General features: G+C 50.4%; 2 protein-coding genes across 4 annotated transcripts in view; one reads left to right on the top strand and one right to left on the bottom strand.

Moving 5' to 3' along the window:
- TULP2 (TUB like protein 2) overlaps positions 1–20,340 on the top strand; it is a 62,323-nt gene that overhangs the window by 33,928 nt on the left and 8,055 nt on the right. The gene's annotated exons all lie outside the window — the stretch shown is intronic.
- Positions 3,980–19,943, bottom strand: NUCB1 (nucleobindin 1). 2 transcript variants are annotated; one of them, XM_061139788.1, is made up of 13 exons: positions 19,808–19,943; positions 19,282–19,418; positions 15,988–16,095; positions 14,683–14,815; positions 13,433–13,536; positions 10,910–11,095; positions 10,554–10,644; positions 6,576–6,634; positions 6,188–6,280; positions 6,004–6,096; positions 5,524–5,694; positions 4,988–5,084; positions 3,980–4,873 (listed from the first exon to the last, which is right to left on the bottom strand). In XM_061139788.1, the coding sequence occupies exons 2-13, from the start codon at positions 19,405–19,407 to the stop codon at positions 4,761–4,763; spliced, it is 1,374 nt and encodes a 457-aa protein (XP_060995771.1). In that variant the 5' UTR covers positions 19,408–19,418; positions 19,808–19,943; the 3' UTR covers positions 3,980–4,760. The 2 variants fall into 2 exon arrangements, with proteins under 2 accessions (XP_060995771.1, XP_060995772.1); XM_061139789.1 differs by lacking the exon at positions 19,808–19,943 and adding an exon at positions 19,552–19,760.

Below are 20,340 nucleotides of genomic sequence, written 5' to 3'. Positions count from 1 at the left end.
ACATCAACTCTTTTGTTCATCAGAATTTTTTTGAGTGTACATGCTGTGCCAACCCCCCAAGCCCCCACCCAAACCAACCCCTCATCATTCTTCAGAGAGCGAACTTTGGATCCAGCCTGCTGGGGTTCCAGTCCCCACTCTGCCACTTACCAGCTGTGAGACCTCAAGCAAGTGTCTTGGCTTCTCTTATTTGCCTCATCTGTAAAATGGGAGTGATGAATGTTACCTCCCACGGCTTTTGTGAGGATAAAATGAATTTTATTTATAATATATAATGTGTTTGGGACAGCACCTGCTACCTTCTAAGTGTTTTGGGACTGTTAGCTACTGTGTATTCATTTCCATCTGTTGCTAACATGTTTATACATGTTTATACAACTAGGGCTTCCCAGGTGGCGCTAGTGGTAAAGAACCCACCTGCCAATGCAGGAGAATCGAGTTCAATCCCTGGGTCAGGAAGATCCCCCGGAGGAGGAAGAAGTTACCCACCATCAGTGGTAATATTGGGGTTTATACTATGAGAGTTCTGGTGGTTGCTCAAAGCTCATGAAAAAGGTGAGGAGGTACATGATGGAGAGTTTAGACTGTGTTTTGTTTTTCCTTTTTTTTTTTTTTTTTTTGAGTGTGTTTTTTGTTTTTTTGTTTTTTTTAATATTTATTTGTTCATTTATTTGGCTGTGCTGGGTCTTTGTTCCAGCATGCAGGATCTTTAGTTGTGGCATGTGGATTATTTAGCTTGGCATGTGGGATCTAGTTCCCTGACCAGGGATTGAACCTGGGGCCTCCTGCATTGAGAATTCAGAGTCTCAGCCACTGGACCACCAGGGAAGTCCCATAGACTGTGTTTTGTTTTTTCAAACAGCTTTTTTGAAGTGTAGTTGGTTTACAATGTTATTTTCAAGTGTACCACAAAATGATTCATATATATATGTATATGTGAATATGTATGTATATGTGTGTGTGTGTATGTATATATGTATATTCTTTTCCGTTACAGGTTATTATGAGGTGCTTCCCTGATAGCTTAGTTGGTAAAGGACCCGCCTGCAATGCAGGAGACCCAGGTTCAATTCCTGGGTCAGGAAGATCCACTGGAGAAGAGATAGGCTACCCACTCCAGGATTTTGGGGCTTCCCTTGTGGCTCAGCTGGTAAAGAATCCGCCTGCAATGCGGGAGACCGGGGTTTGATCCCTGGGTTGGGAAGATCCCCTCGAGAAGGGAACAGCTCCCCACTCCAGTACTCTGGCCTAGAGAATTCCATGGCCTGTGTAGTCCATGGGTCACAAAGAGTCAGACATGACTAAGCAACTTTCGCTTCACTTCACTTCGTGAAACACTGACTGTAGTTCCCTGTGCTGTACGGTAGGCCCTTGTTTGTGCCCACTCAGTGGTGTTCGACTCTTTGAGGACCCATGGACCTTAACCTGCTGGGCTCCTCTGTCCATAGGATTCTCCAGGCAAGAATACTGGGGTGGGGTCCCATTCTCTTCTCCAGGCGATCTTCCCGACCAGATAGAACTTGAGTCTCCTGCATCTCCTGCATTGGCAGGTAGATTCTTTACCACTGGCTCCACCAGGGAAGCCCAAAAATAAATATTTAAAAGGAAACAACAACAAAACAAGAGGAGGGGACAGGCCATGCTGCAAAGGGCCACGTGAGGAAGCCACCAGGGTTGGTCAGGAGACAGGGCGTGAGGAAGCAATGTGGGCAAGAGCTTTTGTGGTTTCTGTAGGAAGGAATGGGCAATTCAGGATAAGCAGGTTTAGGACTGGCAAACTGGAATAATTTCAGCAGACTCTGTGGTGGAGGAGCTGTCTGAATTGTCTGGGACCTGGTCCTGGCATGACTAGGGCAGGGAACTGTTGTCCCAGACTATGGGGACTGTAGAAGCTCCCTAAAGCAGGTGGTTGGGGTCTGGGTTGGTCTGCGTAGGAAATGTACAGTCACTCACAGCTGAGTTGTTTATGATCTCTAGCAACTAGCTAACTCTGGGAGGGGCAGTCCCTCCAGAGTCTGTAAGACACCAGATGTCGAAACATCAGAATCACATGGTTACTACAAAGGGGGAGCAGAGACCCAAATATGAGGTGAAGGCAAGAGTTGGAATCCCTAGCTCCCCATTTTTGTCTCTCTCCTGAGATTCCCAAATCCTCTCTCAATCCAGTCTGAGTCCTGTCTACAGCAGGAACTGCAGCTCCTATGCGAAAGAACATTCCAAAGAGATTACATCATTGTAAAACCTTTGAGCACACAGATCAAAAAGATCATTTTCAGATTACATACGAAGGGCCAAGATAACTGTTGATTTAAGACTAGGATGGAAGTTCAGACAGGAGACAGGGATGGGTGGTGGTGGTCCAGGGCAGAGGTGACTCCATTCTTGACCATGTATGCAGGGACTCTGTTGTATGAGACAATGAACTTGATACTCCTGGAATTTAGATGGATTGGAGGAGACAGAGTGTAAACAAGTGGATACACTTGCAAAGAATTACCAAATGTAAAAGGCACCCTGGGTGACTAGAATGGGTTTCCTTAGATACGAGAGTCAGAGACTGGCTCCCAGAGACCCTAGTTATATGTGTGCTCACTCAGTCACGTTCAACTCTCTGCAGCCCCGTGGATTGTAGTCTGCCAGGCTTCTCTGTCCATGGGATTCTCCAGGCAAGAATACAGTGGGTAGGACTTCCTGACCCAGGGATTGAACTCGATTCTCTTGCATTGGCAGGTGGATTCTTTACCACTAGCACCACCTGGCAAGCCCTAGTTGTATAAACATGTTCATTTAATACTAATAACAGCTATTATTTGCTAAGCTTGTATTTCAGGCCAGGAGAGATGCCACTCATGTATATGCTTATTAGATCCTTCAAAGGATGCTGGAAAGTGGCTACCATTTTAAGCCTATTTTCCAGATTTGGTCACTGAGGCCCAGCCTCCAGTTTTCCAAGAGAAGCAGAGAGGCTGTGGCTGATGTTTGCAAAGGTCATTGTTGAGGTTCCTAAGGGCAGGGTGGATGCATCCCAGTAAACTTCCTTGAACATTCCAGGATCTGGGAATATGTATTGCTTTTTTGTTTTTAATTTATTTTGGTTGCACTGGGTCTTCATTGCTGTGCGGGCTTTTCCTTAGTAGTGGCGATCAGGGGCTCTTTTTTGTTGGTGTGCGAGGGCTCGTCATTGCTGTGGCTTCTCTTGTTGTGGAGTATAGGCTCTAGAGCACACAGGTTTCAGTAGCTGCAGCACACAGGCCCTGGAGCACAGGCTCAGTAGTTGTATTCAGGCTTAGTTGCTCTGCAGCATGTGAAGTCTTCCCAGACCAGGGATCAAACCTGAGTCCCCTGCATTGGCAGGCAGATTCTTATCAACCGGGCCACCAGGGAAATCCTGAGAATCCGTATTGTTAATGACCCTCACAGATAATTTTTATCATTGGGACCTCCTTTATATTTCTTCTTCTTTGTGGATGCTAAACTAGACCTGTCTCATTCTTGGTAACATTCTGGTAAACAGGCTCTGGGTGGGCTCAGGAGGCTCTGATTTTTAGCCTCTGCCAATTTCCTTTATCAGTTTTTAGTGCAGACAGGTGTGACATCCAGAGCAGCTGCAGCCACTTTGGGACAAGAGGAGTACAGTTTCCCCCCTCCTCCCCCCATGCACACCCACCACAGCAGGGCTAGCAGATGGGAGAACCTAGTTCCCTGAAGGTTTTGGAGTCACTTTACCTTGAGACTTCTTGTTTGGGGTGATAATACACTTTTCTTTATTGTGTAAGCCTAGGTTTGGGTTTCCTGTCCTTGTGGCTGAAGGGATTCTACTGAAGGCATACATATCTGATGGGCAGACCCATCAGGACAGGACAAAGATGCCAGGATGCAGCCTCTCAGAAATGATGCTTGAATTGATTCTTTCTTTGACAGGTGAAGAACAGGTGGAGTTTCAGAAGAAACAGGGTTTCCAAAGAAACAGAGGCATGGATTTGTTCCAGAAAGTGTATTTGGATGGAACCAGCGTACAGAGCAGGACAGGGACCCGTGTGAGATAAGGCCAGAAAGGCTGAGGGGCTGGAACCTAATCCTGGGATAGGGTCAGTTCTGTGACCCTTCTGGGGCTGTGGAAGGAAGGGTCTAGGAGCCATGATATCAGGGAGGGGGCTGAGATGGCTGGAAACCAGGGGTCAGGAGAGGCAGGGCTCCTGGGATCAGAGTTGATCAGCAATGCAGAGGATTCTTCTGGCCCTCACACCCAGCCATGGGGTAGACACTGTCTTTGAGGCATCACCAGTCCCACAAAAGGTAGAGAAAGGTGTTGAGGGGCCACTGAAGCCCCACAGACCAGCAGAAGCTGGGCCCAGAGCAGCAAGCAGGATTCCAGCAACTGTGGGGATGCGGGATGCTGGAGTGGCCACAACCTGGGCGTCAAGGCCAAACCAACTAGAAAGGCAGGTGTGAACAGACCCTCCCTCGAGGGAGGGGGCTTCCCTAAGTGAGGCTGAGGCCAGTGAGCATTCAACTGGATACGAGAAGGCAAGTCCCTTGGAGGGGGAACAGAAAGAGGGGACCACAGATTGGAAGGCTGTGGAGGCTGAGGCGGCAGATATGGGGCCCAGGCAGCAGTATGAGGAGGGAACAGCCAGCCTGTTCCCCCTCCCCCAGGAGGCCACGGGTGTGGCCGGGTCCCCAGAGGAGTTTGATTGTGACACTCCACCCCCCTCCCATCAGCCTTGGGAGGAACCCAGAGTGTTGGGGTTCTGGAACGATCACAGGTGCTGTGAGTCCAGCTGGGGAGGCTCAGGGGTCTGTTCTGGGACCTTCTGTTCTGAAGCATCCACATCCTTCTGGTCACCGGCTGGAGCTGGGACGGGTGCATCATCTGGAAAGGGAGGGAGAACATGGTAGGGCTAGACATCGCAGCCCCTCCTCCCTCAGACCCAGAAATCTGGGCCCCCAGCTCCCTCCCTGGCCCCTGGGCCCAAGGGGCCAGCACCTGTGTCCGGGTGGAACTTCAGCCGTCCCTCGGGGCCAGGGGCTGGGTTGTTGTGGCTTTGCTGCTGCTGTTTCCTCTGTTCCATTTGCAGAACAGCCTGCAGGGGGTGGGGGAGATCACAGAGGCAAGATGGTAGGATACTGAGTCTCCATGGCAACCTGCTGTGTGGTCATGGACCAGTCCTTTCTCAAGGGGCTTCAGTTTTTCTCTCTCATTGAGAGACTTAATACTAGTTAAAGATCCAGTTCTCCCTTACTTGTCATGGCTTGGGTCACAACTTGGGACAGGGAAGCCTCCTCGTCTCTCTTTGGCCCCCTCCTTTCCTGCTTACAACCTCACTGCCCTTATCCAACATGGCAGCTGCACAGCAGCCAGGGATGAGAACAATGTCTGCCCTTACTCAAGATGGCGGCTGCTGCCACCCATGGATCTACCGGTGATTTAACATAGTGGCCTCAGGCCTTCCCCATTTGTGGACACACTAGGACAAAGGCCACCAGGGATCAGAGAATGGATCCATTTCCCTGGCCAGTCACCTGCTGCAGCTCTCTCTTCTGGGCCTCCAGGCGGCCCTGGGAACGCCCCAGAGCCTCGGTTTCCTGGCTGAGGCGCTGGGCCTTGGCATTGAGCTCTGCCTCCCGGGCAGCCAGCTCCTCCTCAAAACGCCTCAGCTCCTCCTCCGTGTATGCAGGGTGCATCTCTACCGTCTGCAGGGTGAGAACAGGGGCCATCGGCAGGGGGACACCAGCCTTGGCCCTGCTGATGGAGGAGATTCAGGGAAGGTGGGGAGGCCTGGGTCAGGTGTGTGGATAGAGAGACCAGAACTGGGAAAGGGGATAAAGGCCAGAGTTGGGGAAGATCAGGGATGGGGCGAGAGAAATTCCAGGGGGGTGGGGGGACAGAGAGCTGAGGATGGAAGGCCCAGAGAGAAAGAGAAGTGGCCAGAGACCCTGAAGGAAGGGCTAGGTCTGTGAGAGAGGGATAGTCAGGACCCAGAGTATCGCCCTTGTCCTCACCTCCCAGCCCTCCCCGGTGTCCCCGAACTCCTTCCTCTGCGTGGATGCGAGGAACTCCTCCAGGGTCACGAGGCGGTCCTGGTTGGTGTCCACCTGGGGAGCCAGGTAAGGGTAAGCAACGGAGCAGGACCTCCTTCCACCTACCTATCTCACCCCCGCCCACAGCCCGGGTCCCTCCACTCACATTCTTCATCACGTGCTCGCGCATGCGCAGCCGCTCCTCCTCCATCTCCCGCATGTCATCGTCCTCATTCTTTGGATCGTACACCTTCTCCAGCTGCAAGAATCAAGTGAAAGGCAGGACGTACTGAGAGGTCCAGGGTATGCTCCTTCCCAGGCTAACCTAACCAACGCCCCCCCCCAACCCCCCACACACAGAAAACTTCAACTCCCATCAGTCTTTGGGATACCCTGCCACTCCTGGCAGCCTCTTTTTGCCCCAGGGCCTGCTGGGAGTTGTAGTTTTCCTCCTGAACCCACATCCAGGGGGACCTGAGGGGACCCTGAGGATCCTAAGGGGACATGTGGTTGATATGGGCATCCTTTTCACCCACGGCCTCCAAGACACTCACCTCCTTGGTGAAGAGGGCCTCCAGCTCCTGCTCATCCAGGACACCATCGCTGTTGATATCTGAGGAAGAGACAACAAGGTTTCTTGGGGGACTGAGCACAGAGTGGGTCAAGTCCCTATTGATCTGCTAGAGAAGGAATTCTGGCTGATGTGAGGTCTGTTCTGAGGATGGGCAACAGCAGGGTGGTTGTTAGGATGGTGGCCTTCAGGCTTCAGTGCCCCACAGACCTGATGCTAGGACACCCCTTTCCCAACCAGGATCTCAAGAATGGAATAGATAAAGGTCAGGCTCCATTGGGACCATTCGTGGGCCCACTGTCTTACAGAATAACTTGATCTCTAGCTACCAGTGATCTGGCCACAGGATCAGCCCCTTTGCCCAGGATCCAGGGGTGTCAGTGGCACCTCCCTGAGAACCACCCCAGGGCTGACTCCCATCGCCAGAGAAGCTTCTCCCTGCCAATGTGCCATATGTGCCTTGCTCACTGACCCCATGGCGGTAATCCAGGAACCCTGACCTTGCAAATCCAATGGTTAGTCTTTAGCCTGCACCTTAACTTGACTTTCTGCCTTTGGCTCCCAAAACATCATTCTCTCCTCTCCAGCTGCCCTTATTTTCCTTAGCCAGCCCTGCCCTCTCCCTGACCTCTACACTTTGGTGTACCCCAGGGGTCAGGATTGTCTTTCCTATCAAATATTCAGATTTGTCCATTATGGTTGCCATGAATCAGATGGGTTGTTTAAATTTAAATCAGTATCAAATAAGAGTAAGATTTCAGTTTATCAGTCCCACTTGCTACATGCTGCTGCTGCTGCTAAGTTGCTTCAGTCGTGTCCGACTCTGTGCGACCCCATAGATGGCAGCCCACTAGGCTCTGCTGTCCCTGCGATTCTCCAGGCAAGAACACTGGAGTGGGTTGCCATTTCCTTCTCCAATGAAGGAAAGTGAAAAGTGAAAGTGAAGTCGCTCAGTCGTGTCCGACTCTTCGTGACCCCATGGACTGCAGCCTACCAGGCTCCTCCACCCATGGGATTTTCTAGGCAGGAGTACTGGAGTGGGGTGCCATCGTCTTCTCCGCTTGCTACATGGCAAGTGCTCAATACCCATAAATGGCCAGTGGCTGCCATATTGGGCAGCACAGAACATTAGCCATCATAAGGAGAGTTCAATTGACCCAGACTTCTTAGATGGGTTTCCCTCACTTTAATGCCATCCACAGCTGCCTCCACACTTGAATATCCCACTGCCTACTCTCCATCGACACCTAAATGTCTAACAGACATCTCTAACTTGATGTGAACAGACCCAGCTCCCAATCTTGTTTGCTTTTCTCTCCCATTCCTTCCAGTTGCTTAGGCCAAATATCTCAGAGTCACCCTTGACTCTTGTTCTATTACAGTCCTCATCCAGTCCATCTCCAAGTCCTACCAGCTTGACCTTCAAGAAGAATCCTATCACTCTTTCCTACTTCCATGGTCCAGCCATCAGCATCTCATGACTTCTGACTTGGGTCCTGGTTTTGACCCTTGGCCCCTACAGCCTGTCCTCGACACTGCACCCAGCACTCAGATGAATCCTGTCAACACTTAAGGCAGGTGGGGTCAGTTCCTCTGCTCAAAATCCTTTTTCAGCAGTAAAAGCAGTAAAAGCCCTCAGCAGTAAAAGCTCGGAGTCCTAACCCCTGGATTGCCAGGGAATTCCGTTTCTCATCATTCTTCTCTTCCAGCATTCTGTTCCAGTGACCTTGGAAAACCTACCAAGTTCATTCTCCCCTGCCTGTGTTTGCTGTGCCCCCGATTTAGACAAGTATCTGTGAGGCTCCACCCCTCACTTCACCGAGGTCTTGGTTCAAATGTCATCTCTCTTGAGCTGTGCTGTGCCATCCAGTGGCTGCTAGCTACATGGGGCAAATGAAATTTAAATGAACAACAATCACATACAATGAAAAACTCATTTCCTTGACATTATGCTAAGTGAAATAAGCCAGTCACAAAAAGACAAATACTGTACAATTCCACTTCTATGCAGTAGCTAGAAGAGTTAAAAATCATAGAGAAAAGAAAACAGAAGTAACTACGGGCTGGGGGAAAGGTCATGCGGAACTGATGATTAACACAGAGCTTCAGTTTTTGCAAAGATGAAAACACTTGCATAACAATGTGAGTGTACTTAACTCTATTGAAATGTACATTTAAAAATGGCTAAGATGGTAGATTTTATGTCAAGTGTATTTTTTTTTATGTCAAGCATATTTTACTACAATCACAAAATTTTTAAAATTTAACTTAACTGCCCCCCCCACCACTATTCTGTTTCTTAGTTGTAAAACCCACATTTCAAGTCCTTAATTAATAGCCATGGGAACTAATGGAACACATGGGAACTAATAAGAACCACAGGGAACTCTACTCAATACTCTGTAATGATCTACATGGGGAAAGTAGCTTAAAAAAATAAGCTAAAAAGAAGCTAAAATGGAGTCACTTCGCTGTACAGCAGAAAGTAACACAACATTGTAAATCAACTACGACCCAATAAAAATTAATTCAAAAAAAAAAGAACAAAGGATGCTGGGTTAATAAACACTCTCATTAAAAAAAAAAAAGACTTTGCTGGTGATCCAGTGGTTAAGACTCTATGCTTCTACTGCAGGGAGCACGTGTTCAATCCCTGGTTGGGGAACTAAGATCCCGTACTCTGTGTGGTATGGCAAAAAAAAAAAAAAGCAACATGGGGCTGGTGGCTGCTGTATTGGACAACACAGGCGTGGAACATTTCCATCAGCGTAGAAAGTTCTGCTGGACAATGCTGACCTAGCAAACACCTTTCCAGACCAAGCTATCTAAAAATCGTCACTGTAGACCCGAAATTCCGATGTCCTTGTTTCCATGGTACATGTGACTCTCTGATCATCTACTATAGAACCAACTTCACCAATTCTAAAAATGTCCTTTTTTTGCTCCCCATATTTTATCATCCATGAAATTGGGAGGCATCTTATCATTGAGGGTGTGTCAGTTTAAAGGGCAGTTTGTATAAAATTCAAGTGTGTCTTACACTCCAAGGTCACTTTGATTCACTTAAAATAGAGTATTTGCCTGATCACAGGCTCTGTGATGGCAGGGAGACTTTCTTTTGTTCACATCTGTATCTACAGGGTCTCCATGAAGCTCAGTCCTTAGAGGTCACTTAGCAAACATTTGTTGAATAAATGAATCAGACCCTGCTAAGCTCTGGTGACAGGCTATAGCTTTTGCGTTAGGATCCTGGGCACACCTGAGGGGGCCTGGCAAGAAGTGACAAAGTGACATCAGGGGGATTCCCTGGTCGTCCTGTAAAGTTAGGACTCTGCGCTTTAACTGCCAAGGGCCCCTGGTTCAATCCCTGGTCAGGGAACTAAGATCCTGCAAGCCTCAAGGCACAGTCAAAAAAAAAAAGTGACATCAGGATATAAGATCCAGCACGGGCCAGATTCAGAGCCAAACGTCTGGTATTTGGAGGTTTTGGAATTAGAGGCTGGACACAGAAGTGATGTTTCCAGACAGGAGGAGAATGAAGGGGAATGTGCCCCGGAATTAGCATGTGGAAGGGGCTCCCTGGAGGCCTGGTGACTAGGGTTTAGCACCCCCCAGAAACCCCGCCTTAGCGACAGGACCCCAGGGGCAACCGGGGCTTCTGGACTGCCATGAAGTGGGGGGTCCATGCCTAGCCAAGCCAAGCTCTGTTAGGGATAATGATCAGTCCTTACAACCCAGAAGTCTGGTGTACCCCAGAAGAAAGGACCAGCTCTTGTATGCAAATCCTGGCCCCAACAACAGGGAGCGACAGGGTCTTCCTGACCACCAGGGGAGAGGGGCTCAGCACTCTTTGGCCTTCTTAAGCCCCATGACATGAGGGAGACCCCTTTTCAGCATTCAGGCCCCAGACAGGTCAGACCTCAGTGTTAACCTGGGTTCTGGGACTCCCTCCCCACCTTACCATGCAGTATGAAGAAGGTCTTCGGGTTAAACCTGTTGGGGTCCAATCCATCCAGTTCCTCCCACACCTCCTTCAACTGGGCTTGGCTGCCCTGTGGAAGGGAGAGCCAGGGGCTCATGAGCAAGAAGGCTGGGTCCCACAGGATGAAGCTAGAGAACCCTTTTACCCCCATCCCTCGAATGTCTTACCCCTCAAACAAGAAAACTATAACTCCCAGCAGCCCCTGGAGGTAGCTAGGCACATTAAAAGGGAGCTCTGCCTCAAGGTCTGCTGGGAGTTATAGTTTTTCAGCTGCTTTCTTGTGGAGCTCGGAAAGTTGGACGTGGTGGGGGTTAGGCATGAATGGGGGTCCTTACAGGCACATTGACTTTGGGGTGTTCTCGGTGCCGGCGCTGTTGCTCTTCCAGCTTCCTCTCCGCCTCCTTCCGCTGCTCTTCCCCCAGGGACTCCAGATAACGGCGTCTCTCGTGTTCTTTGAGCATTTCGTAGCGTTTGAACTCTTCATGATGGGCTGCGTCGTACTGGGCCAGGTCCCGAGTGGCCTGGGGAAAGGGAGCCGGTCATTCCCACCTCACCTCTATGCCCAGTTCCTAATTCCAACCTCTGAGCGCCAGGCCCTTGGCTCTGAATCTGGCCCCTCTCCCACCATGCTGGGTCTTAGGTCCTGATGTCGCTTCTTGCCCCATAACCCACAGCCTCCCCTCTTTGCTCAAAAAAAGATGAGGATGGTTACACAATAGTGACATTAACTCACCTTTTTCAAGTCCTCCACAATCTCAAGATTTTGGAGGAATAAATAATAAGGAATAGCTCATGAGGTGGCTTACTAGGGAAAGCAGTACAGTTAAGAGAATAAAGATCATGAGGGCTGTAATTATTCTGTCCAGGGTTCAAATCTAGGCTCTGTTATGTGAGCAAGTCCCAGCTGCTGTATCACCTCGGGCTAGTCACTCATTCTCTCAGTGCCTCTGTTTCTGCCTCTGGAAATTGGAGATAAAAATGCATAGTGGGTGGTACAGGGTCCCCCACCCCCCACCTCAGAAGTCATCTGAACAGAACTGCAGAATGTGACTTTTCTTTGAAACAGGATCTTTGCAGATCTAATTAGGTAAGATAAGGTCCTGCTGGATGAGGGTGGGCCCTAATTCTAAGGACTAGTGTCTACAGAGAGGACACAGAGAAAGACAGAGAGCATGCCTGGACATGGAGTGAGGTGTCTACAAGCCAAGGAATGCTGGCAACCCCCAGCAGCTAGAGGTAGAAAGGAGCAGATGCCTCTAAAGAAACTTTGGTTTTGGCCCAGTGATACTGATTTTGGACTTCCGTCCTCCAGAACTATGAGAGAAACCTTTGTGTTGTTTTAAGCCATGAGTCTGTGGTAATTTGTTATATGGAAGCAATAGAAAGCCAATACAGCTGTTGTGTGGGGAACAGACAGAGGTTCTCAACCTGGGCTGACTGTGGTCCCCAGGGGACAGCTGTCAATGTCTACAGATACTGTTGGTCACAGCTGGGGGAGGTCTATTGGCATCTAGTGGGTAGAGGCCAGGAATGCTGCTAAACACCACACAATGCACAAACAGCCCCACAACAAATTATTCAGCCCCAAATGCCAAAAGTGCCAAGAAACCCTGTTGATGCGTGTGAAAGGCAGAAGCAAGAAGCCCATTTCTCAATATGACAGGGGTTGAGACCAGGAGAATGACAGTGGGGCTGGAGGAAAGCAGACAGTTTCCAGAATGTCTTGGAAAGAAGCGGCAGAAACATCTCTCAGGGACAGAGGTCAAATGACTGTTATTATCTTTATGGCCACTAGATGGCGCTCCAGTCAGCCAGGAAAGCAGGCTGAGGTTCAGGCTAGGAGGAAGGGAGTGGGTTCTGTCCAGGCAGCTACAGCAGGGCTGTGAGCCAGGGAGAGGCAGAGGCCAGGGCAGGCCTGAGCATCCCTGGCCACTCCCCAGCCCCACACGTGGCTTTGCGCAGGAGGCCCGGCTGCGGATCCCACTTCTCACACGAGGACTGTTTAGTTGCTGGGCTGGTCTAACAAATTACAGTCAATTTTGTGGCTTAAAAAAACACACACATCATCTTACAGTATGGAGGCTGGAGTCTGAAATTAGTTTCAGTGGGCTGCAATTACAGTGCTGGAAAAGCCGTGCCTCCCTCCGGAGATTCTAGGAGAGAATCCTCTTCTTTGACTTTTCCAGTTTTTACAAAGACTTTTTTCTTGGCTGCCCCAATCAGGGGATGAACCTGCACCCTCGGCAGTGAAAGCTCAGAATCCTAACCACTGGACCCCCAGGGAACATCCAGAAGTAAACTCAATTTTTTTTTTTTCTTTGCCATGCAACACACTTGGCAGGATCTCAGTTCCCTGACCAGGGATGGACCCTGGGCCATTACAGTGAAAGCCTGGAATCCTAACACTAGAATGCCAGAGAACCCTATAAGGACCCTTTTGATGACACTAAGGGCCCACCGGGATAACTCAGGCTCATCCCCCATCTCAATATCCTTGGCTTAATCACATATGCACAGGCCCTTTTGCCACATCAGGTCATATAGTGAACAGGTAACATCTTTCGAGGGGCTGTTATTCTGCCTACAACAAGGACACAGAGGAAATCCCTGCCCTCCAGTCACAGGGGAGAGATCTGAACCCAGGTGTGACTGGAGCCAACTCCCCCCACCCCTCAACTCTGCCTTCCTGTAGAGAATCTGGGGAAGCCGTTTTTAGGCACACCCAGCCCTCTGCAGCCTGCTGGCCTCAGAGAACACCAGGCGGGGGTGAGCAGGCTCGTCCTGGGCTCCGCCCCCTTCTTCCCCTGAGGGCAGAAGGCTGCCCTCAGTCCTCTGCCTTCAGGTCCCCTGCAAGTTACCGTCTGGATCAACAGCTCTAGGTCCCGGGCCTCAAATGTGTGCTGATTCTGAGGGTCCAGGTGTTCAAATTGCTTCAGGAGGTTCAGGTGATCCAACTGTACATCTGGATGAGAGGGAAGATGGGGGGGAAAAGCATGAACTCATAGAATGTTCCTTCTTCCAAAATCCCTATCCTGGACTGGATGGGCTGGATCTGCTCTAAAGGAGGTCACAGAGGGCATGGAAGGATGTCACAGAGGACAGCACGAATGGGCCTGGAGCAATCATGGAGGGCTTCGTGGAGGAGGCAATGAACACAACTGAATCTGATGCTGAAAATTGTAATAACCACGATAATAACCAACATGTGTCAAATACATACTACATGCCAGGCCCTGCTCCCTAAACACATTAAATATATTAATGCATTTACTTTTCACAAAAGTCTCACATAGGTTCCGCAATTATCTCACATTATGGTTGCGGAAACTGAGGCTCAGAGAGGGAAAGGGACATCTAGGTCACCATCTAAGAAGAGGCAGAATGAAGACTAGTTGGGCTTCAGAGCACACGATACTCAACCTCCGTTATGGGTTGAACTGCCTTGCCCCTACATTCACACAGGGATTGAAATCCTGACCCCCAGTATCGCAGAACTTATTTGGAGACAGGGTTTTACAGAGGTGATCAAGTTAAAATGAGGTTATGAGGGTGAGCCTTAATCCCATATGACAGGAGTCCTTATAAAAATGGAAAATCTGGGGGCCTCCCTGGTGGTTCAGTGGTGAAGAATCTGCCTGCTAATGCAGGAGACACAGGTTCGATCGCTGGTCTGGGAAGATCTCACATGCCTTGGAGCAACTGAGCCTGACCGCTGCAACTATCTAGCCTGTGCTCTAGAGCTGGGGAGCCGCAACTACAGAAGCCCACCGCGCCTGGAGCCCGTGCTCCACCACAAGAGAAGCCCCTGCACCGCAACTAGAGAGTAGCCCTTGCTCTTTCACTGGTGGTCTGCCCAGCAAGGAAAACCCAGCACAGCCAAATAAACAAATGTAAAAAAAAATAAAAATTTTTTAAAGTGCTAGGAAGAAAATCTGATCAATCTTCTACACAGATTTTACAAACATGGTGAGGAGGAGACCCCGGAGGCGCTCCCTGCCCAAATCACCTAGATGCAGGGGAGGGAGGCCTCCTGACCCACTGGCCCCGCCCCCCGCCTCATCGGCCCCGCCCCCCGCCTCATCGGCCCCGCCCACTGCGCCGCACTCACTGGGCTCCTGCTGGGCGTCCATCTTGGCCTTGAGCAGCATCCTCAGCCTAGACACCTCCTGCCGCTTCAGCTCATCCAGCTTGGTGCGGACATGGTGGCTGACGAAGTCCAGCTCCCGGCTCAGCTTCCCACTCTGCCCAGGAGAGAGGAGACACTGGGTCAAGCCGCCCTCTCTGGAGCCTTCTGCAAGCTTTCTGATGCCTTCCTGGGGTGCCCCAAAGCCCCCAAGACAGGATCGACATTTAGATAAGGCTGATTCACACGACACCCCCCGCCCCCGCCCCTGAAACAGAGAAAGTGCAGGGCGGGGGGCGGGGGGCGGCACAGAGGGGTGCGTCCACTTGCTCAGAAGAGCGTGAGGGGGCGGGGCTGGGATTGGAACCCAGCACCATGCCACTCCAGAACCTGCCTGCCTACGTGGCCACTGTTTCTGACGTTATTTCCCACTTGTATGACCTTGAACAAGCTACGTAGGCTCTAGGGCTACTGTTTCTCTGGCTAGGCAGCGGGACGGGCTGGGCTCATTGTCTGGTTCCACCCATCCATTGTCGGGGGGTCCAGGTAAATGGGGACAGATGAGAACCCCAGGAATGCTGGGAGGTTTGCAGGGAGCAGAGCTGCCCTCCTCATCAGCCCTGGGTCAAGGAGTTTGGGGTAGGGCAGAGGAGCGGGGCAGGCAGTTGTGTGTGTGTCTGTGTGTGTGTGAGAGTGAGCATTCTTTTCAAGAGACTCTGCTTAGGGGATGGGTCAGGATATGGGCTCAGGGCTCAGTCAGTCCAGGGATTGAGACCCAGGCCTCTGGGAAGGACAAACACTGCTACCAGGACCTCAGGGTCCGCCTCTGTAAAATGGGGAGAATCCCAACTCCTCTGGAGGCTTAAGGTGAGTTAGAGGAGATGTGCGTGATGACAGCATCTCCTGTGTTTTGAATTCTTCCTGTGTGGACAGCACTTTGCTGAGAACTCACAGAATCATACCTTGCAGAGTGCAGACTGAGGACAGACACTGTGCACGTCCATATCTTTTACATGTCTTACCTCAGACAGTCCTGTCATCGCCCCACTTTTCAGATGGGAAAACTGAGGCACAGTGCAGGGAGGCCACACAGCTGACAGACCTGATACTGGAAACCATGGCCCACCCACATCCACACTTAACCACACATTCTGTCTCCCCCCGGCCCAGATCCTTTCCCAGCTATGCAACCTGGAGAAGTGACTTCTTCTTCCCCAGGCTCAGACTCTGCCCTCTGAGCACGCATCCCCTCATCCCCACCCAGCGCGCTCATACCCAGCCACACCGCACCTTGATGTCCTCGGCGTTGGCAGCCTGCAGCTTTTCCCGGAAGTGCCCGTCAGTCTCCAGCACATTGATGACTTCCTGGAGGTACCGGTGATAGTACAGGCCTGTGTCCTGGAGCAACAAAGATGAACATAGCAGTGCCAGCCCTGGCCCCTTCTCTGGTTCTGCCCTGCAGATAGGACTCAAAGACCACCCCACAACCCTGAGCAGGAGATCTCCCCCCTGGGACACAGGCTCTGGAGCCAGCAACCTCGGTTGCTCTGTAATCACAGACAAATTACCCAATCCTATGGGCCTCAGCTCTCACCTCCTCTTAGGTCTGTCTGTGCTGGAGATGAAATTAAAAATCACATGGGTAAACACTATGCCCCCAGAGTGGACATACTGCAATTTATTGGCAAGCAGTGAAACACACAGTCATTCATTCAACCAGCATTCACCCAGCCCCTGTCATTTCCTAGGCACTGTTCAAGAGAACACAGCCAGTGAACCAGACAGACAAAAACCAGAACTTCCTTATGGTCCGGTGGTTAAGAGTTTGCACTTCCAATGCAGGGGGTGAAGGTTCAATCCCTGGTCGGGGAACTAAGATCCCACATGCCTCATGGCAAGGCCAAAAAAAGAAAAAGACTGATAAAAATCCCTGGGCTCTTAGTCCTAGCCCTGCCACTTTCCTTTTCCAGGGTCTCACTCTTCCACAGACAATAAAATTCCCTACTTCTCAGAACTGTGGTGAAAAGTAATGAGATAAGAAGCCTGACACGTAGTAAGGCTTTAGAAGACACTCAGTCTACCACGGCGATCATTACACATGTTGAGGAAAAGAAATGGGAAGAGATCGCCCATCTATGTCACTGTGGGTTTAATAGCGTCCTACTGCTGCTCTAACAAATATCACAAACTAAGCGACTTAGAGCCGTAAAAATTTATTCTCTTAACAGAGTTCGGGAAGTCACAAGTCCAAAGTGGTTCAGCAGGACTGGGCTTATTCTGGAGACTTAGGGGAACAGTCTGCTTCCTTGCCTTTTCCAGCATCTAGAGGCCGCCTGCATTCCTTGGCTTATGGCCTTGCCTCACTCTGACCTCTGCTTACATCATCACATCGCCTCTGACACTGACCTTCTTGCCTCTCTTCTAGGGGACCCTTGTGGTTACACTGGGCCCATCTGAACAGTACAGGACATAGAGAAGGAAATAGCCAACCCACTCCAGTATTCTTGCCTGGGAAATCCCACAGACAGAAGAGCTGGTAGGCTCCAGTCTACGGGGTCGCCTCAAAGAGTCAGACACGACTTAGCAACTCAACAACAAAATACTACAGTATACAGAACTGTGAAAAAGAAAGTGAAAAGTGTCAAGGAGAAAAACAAAGTTTGCAGCATGGAATGTTTTTGCAATTCTTTCTACACATGGATACACCCCTGTGTATGCCAGCAACTAGTCATATATATTCAGATACAGGGTTTTTTTTGTTGCTGTTTCATAAAAGTAAAGTCATCCTCTGTAAACAAACAAACAAAAATACAGGATTACTTCTCCACCTAACTCAATCATACCTGCAAACACTCTTTTGCCATATGTTCACAGGTTCTGGGCATGGACATCTTTGGGGGCCATCATTCAACCAAACAGAGTAGGCTGAATCCCAAATCTGCCAATGACTAGCCATGTAATGACTAGTAGGACTGCTAGGATGCCTACTTAAATTTAAATTTCAGCTAAAACAACAAATAACTTTCAGAATATGGATACTGCATGGAGGGCACTTATATTAATTATTCATTGCATATCTGAAATTTAATTTTAAGTGAGCATCCTTTATGCGAGAAGTCTTGCAACCTTAGTCCTTGGTCAAGATACTTAACTCTGTGCCTCAGCTTCCTCACCTGTAAAGTAAGGTTAAGGAATACCTACCTCATAGGGGCTGTTATGAAGATTAGAGGAGTTAATATCACTAAATATTTAATTCAGAGCTTTGTTGTTGTTCAGTTGCTCAGTCATGTCTGACTCCTTGCGACCCCATGGACTGCAGCATGCCGGCTTCTCTGTCCTTCACTATCTTCTGGAGTTTGCTCAAAGTCATGTTCATTGAGTCGGTGATGCTATCTAACCATCTCATCCTCTGCTGCCCCCTTCACTTTTTTCCTTCAGCACTTAGTAGGAGCTGTCGGTGTTATTATGACTGCTGTCATTGCCATTTATAACCTTCTGTTAGCCTCAGAATAAAGTCTCCACCATGGTCCACAAGGCCATGTGTGATCTGCCCCAGTCCATCTCTGACCTAGTCTCCCCTTATTTCACTCTGTCTCAAGCCACACTGGCCTCCTCTATGTCCTTCTGCTCACTCTGCTCTCCACCATGCAGCCTTTGCACAGGCTGTTCCTTCTGCCTGGAATATTCTTCCCGGCACTCCAGATCTCAGTTCAAATGATCTCTCCTTCCTCCCTGACCATCACCGCTAGTGGTTCATTCTCAGTGGCCCCGGCCTTTCCAGTGAGCTAAGCTGGTCTGTGAGGGCAGGGGGCTTGCTCTAAATGAACTAAGGGAAAGGGAACTCAAGCTGCACTTCTGTGTCTGCAGAGAATTCACGGGGCAAAGGTCTCAGCTGCTGGGTGGGGACCTGCCACACCACACACAGGAACTCAGAATGATCTGTTCCAGAGACAGCAACGTGTCCATTCCTATTGGAAGCTGTAGGATTCGGGTCACGAATCAGGGCACTAGCCTTGAGGATCTTTTAAAGTTCCAAATTCCCTAAGACCATAGGTTTCATAGGGTTTGACAGACACGCATTGGAATAAAAGTATTTTCCATGCCCCATGCCCATCATACTTTAAACTACAACTCCCATGAGCTCCCTGACGTGAGAACACCGCAGTTAGCTAACATCACCAGCTCAGCGTGCTATTGGGAAATGTAGTTTCGCTCCCCCCCCCGCCCCCAGCTTCCTTCTTGAGGGGAGGGCGTCTTAAAGGAGCAGAAATATTTAGGTGGGGGGGGGGGGTAGGGGGCAGGGTCCCGAGGGCGGGATGCAGATTTTCTATCTAAAATCTGACCTGATTCCCCATACCTCATAGTCAGAGAGAGACTTAAAATCTGACACACACACACACACACACACACACACACACACACGCACACACGCCCTCAAGTTTTTCACCACGTCAAAGCTCTGGGACCGCAAAGAATGGCAGGCAAACTCCAAGCCACATCCGTAGCCACCCAGGGGCCACGGGGTAGCGGGAACTGTAGTACCACTGCAAACACATGACTGGCAAGCAGGGAAGGGCCACTTACAGGGCTCTCGGTCGCGGGATTCTCCTCCTTGGGCGCCCCCCGCTCCAGGGGCACGGCCAGAACAGCGCGCAGCAGCAGTAGAGACGGCAGGAGGAAGAGGGCTGCACGGGGCCCAGAGGGAGGCATGGCGGCGTGGTCTGTTGGGGGCGGAGAGGTGGAATATGTTTGTCCCAAGACTCCTCCTCCCCCTGGACACAGGAGTCTGGACTTCCAGCGCCGCTCCCCGTCCCCTTCCAAGAATCAAGATTCAAAGCGTTAAGTTCTCCGGACCTAGGAATCTGAGCCTCCAGCCTTTCCTTCCTCAGACCCAGGAGTCCTGGCTTCCAGCATCCTCTTCGCTTAGACTCAGGAATCCGGGATCTCGACCCCCTCTTTCCCTAAACCCAAAGGTCGAGGCCCCAGCCTCCTCTTCTCCCGGGACCTAGAGGTACCGGGGTCCTCCCCCGAGATCCAGTTTTCCAGCCCTCCTGTCCCCCGCCTCCCTTCTTCCCAGGACCGAAGAGTCTAGGACGCTCCAGCCCCTTACCTTTCCTTCACCGCAGAGGGCGTCTTCCTGGCCTAGAACCTCCGGAGCTTTCTTGGTGTTTTCCCCCCTAGGCCACGCCCACTTTCCCGCAGAGGACCCGATCTCAGCAGCCTTATTGGTCCACGCTGGCTCTAGCTTCCTCGGGCCCCCGTCTAGCGGCTCCGCCCCTTGTCGAAGTCGCTGGCCTTTTCTCGAAAGCCTAGCCTCCTTTCTTGGAAGCCCTACCTTTTGACGCCACATATCCTGCTTTTTAGGAGAAAGGATGGAGACTTTCAAAGAGAACTACAACTCCCTCTCGGACCGGGGCAATAATGAGTCTACTTCCGCGGGCATCTTGGCCTCTTTGGCTCATGGGAGTTGTAGTTTTCTGATTTATTTTCTCGCCTGGACGTGGCTGTAAATTACAGATCGATAGTAGTTGGCACAGGTCACATTATAAGTTTCTTATGTAAGAGAGAAGAGAGCTTGCGACGAGGCCCCTCGCAGGTCCCTTTAAGGAACACTTGTACGTTCTTCCAATTTAGAACCCCTGG

The sequence above is a fragment of the Dama dama genome, chromosome 4 (genome assembly GCF_033118175.1).
Source record: "Dama dama isolate Ldn47 chromosome 4, ASM3311817v1, whole genome shotgun sequence".
NCBI lineage: Eukaryota > Metazoa > Chordata > Mammalia > Artiodactyla > Cervidae > Dama > Dama dama.
The sequence above is the reverse complement of the archived record's forward strand: the minus strand, read 5'-3'. Positions and strand labels throughout refer to the sequence as shown.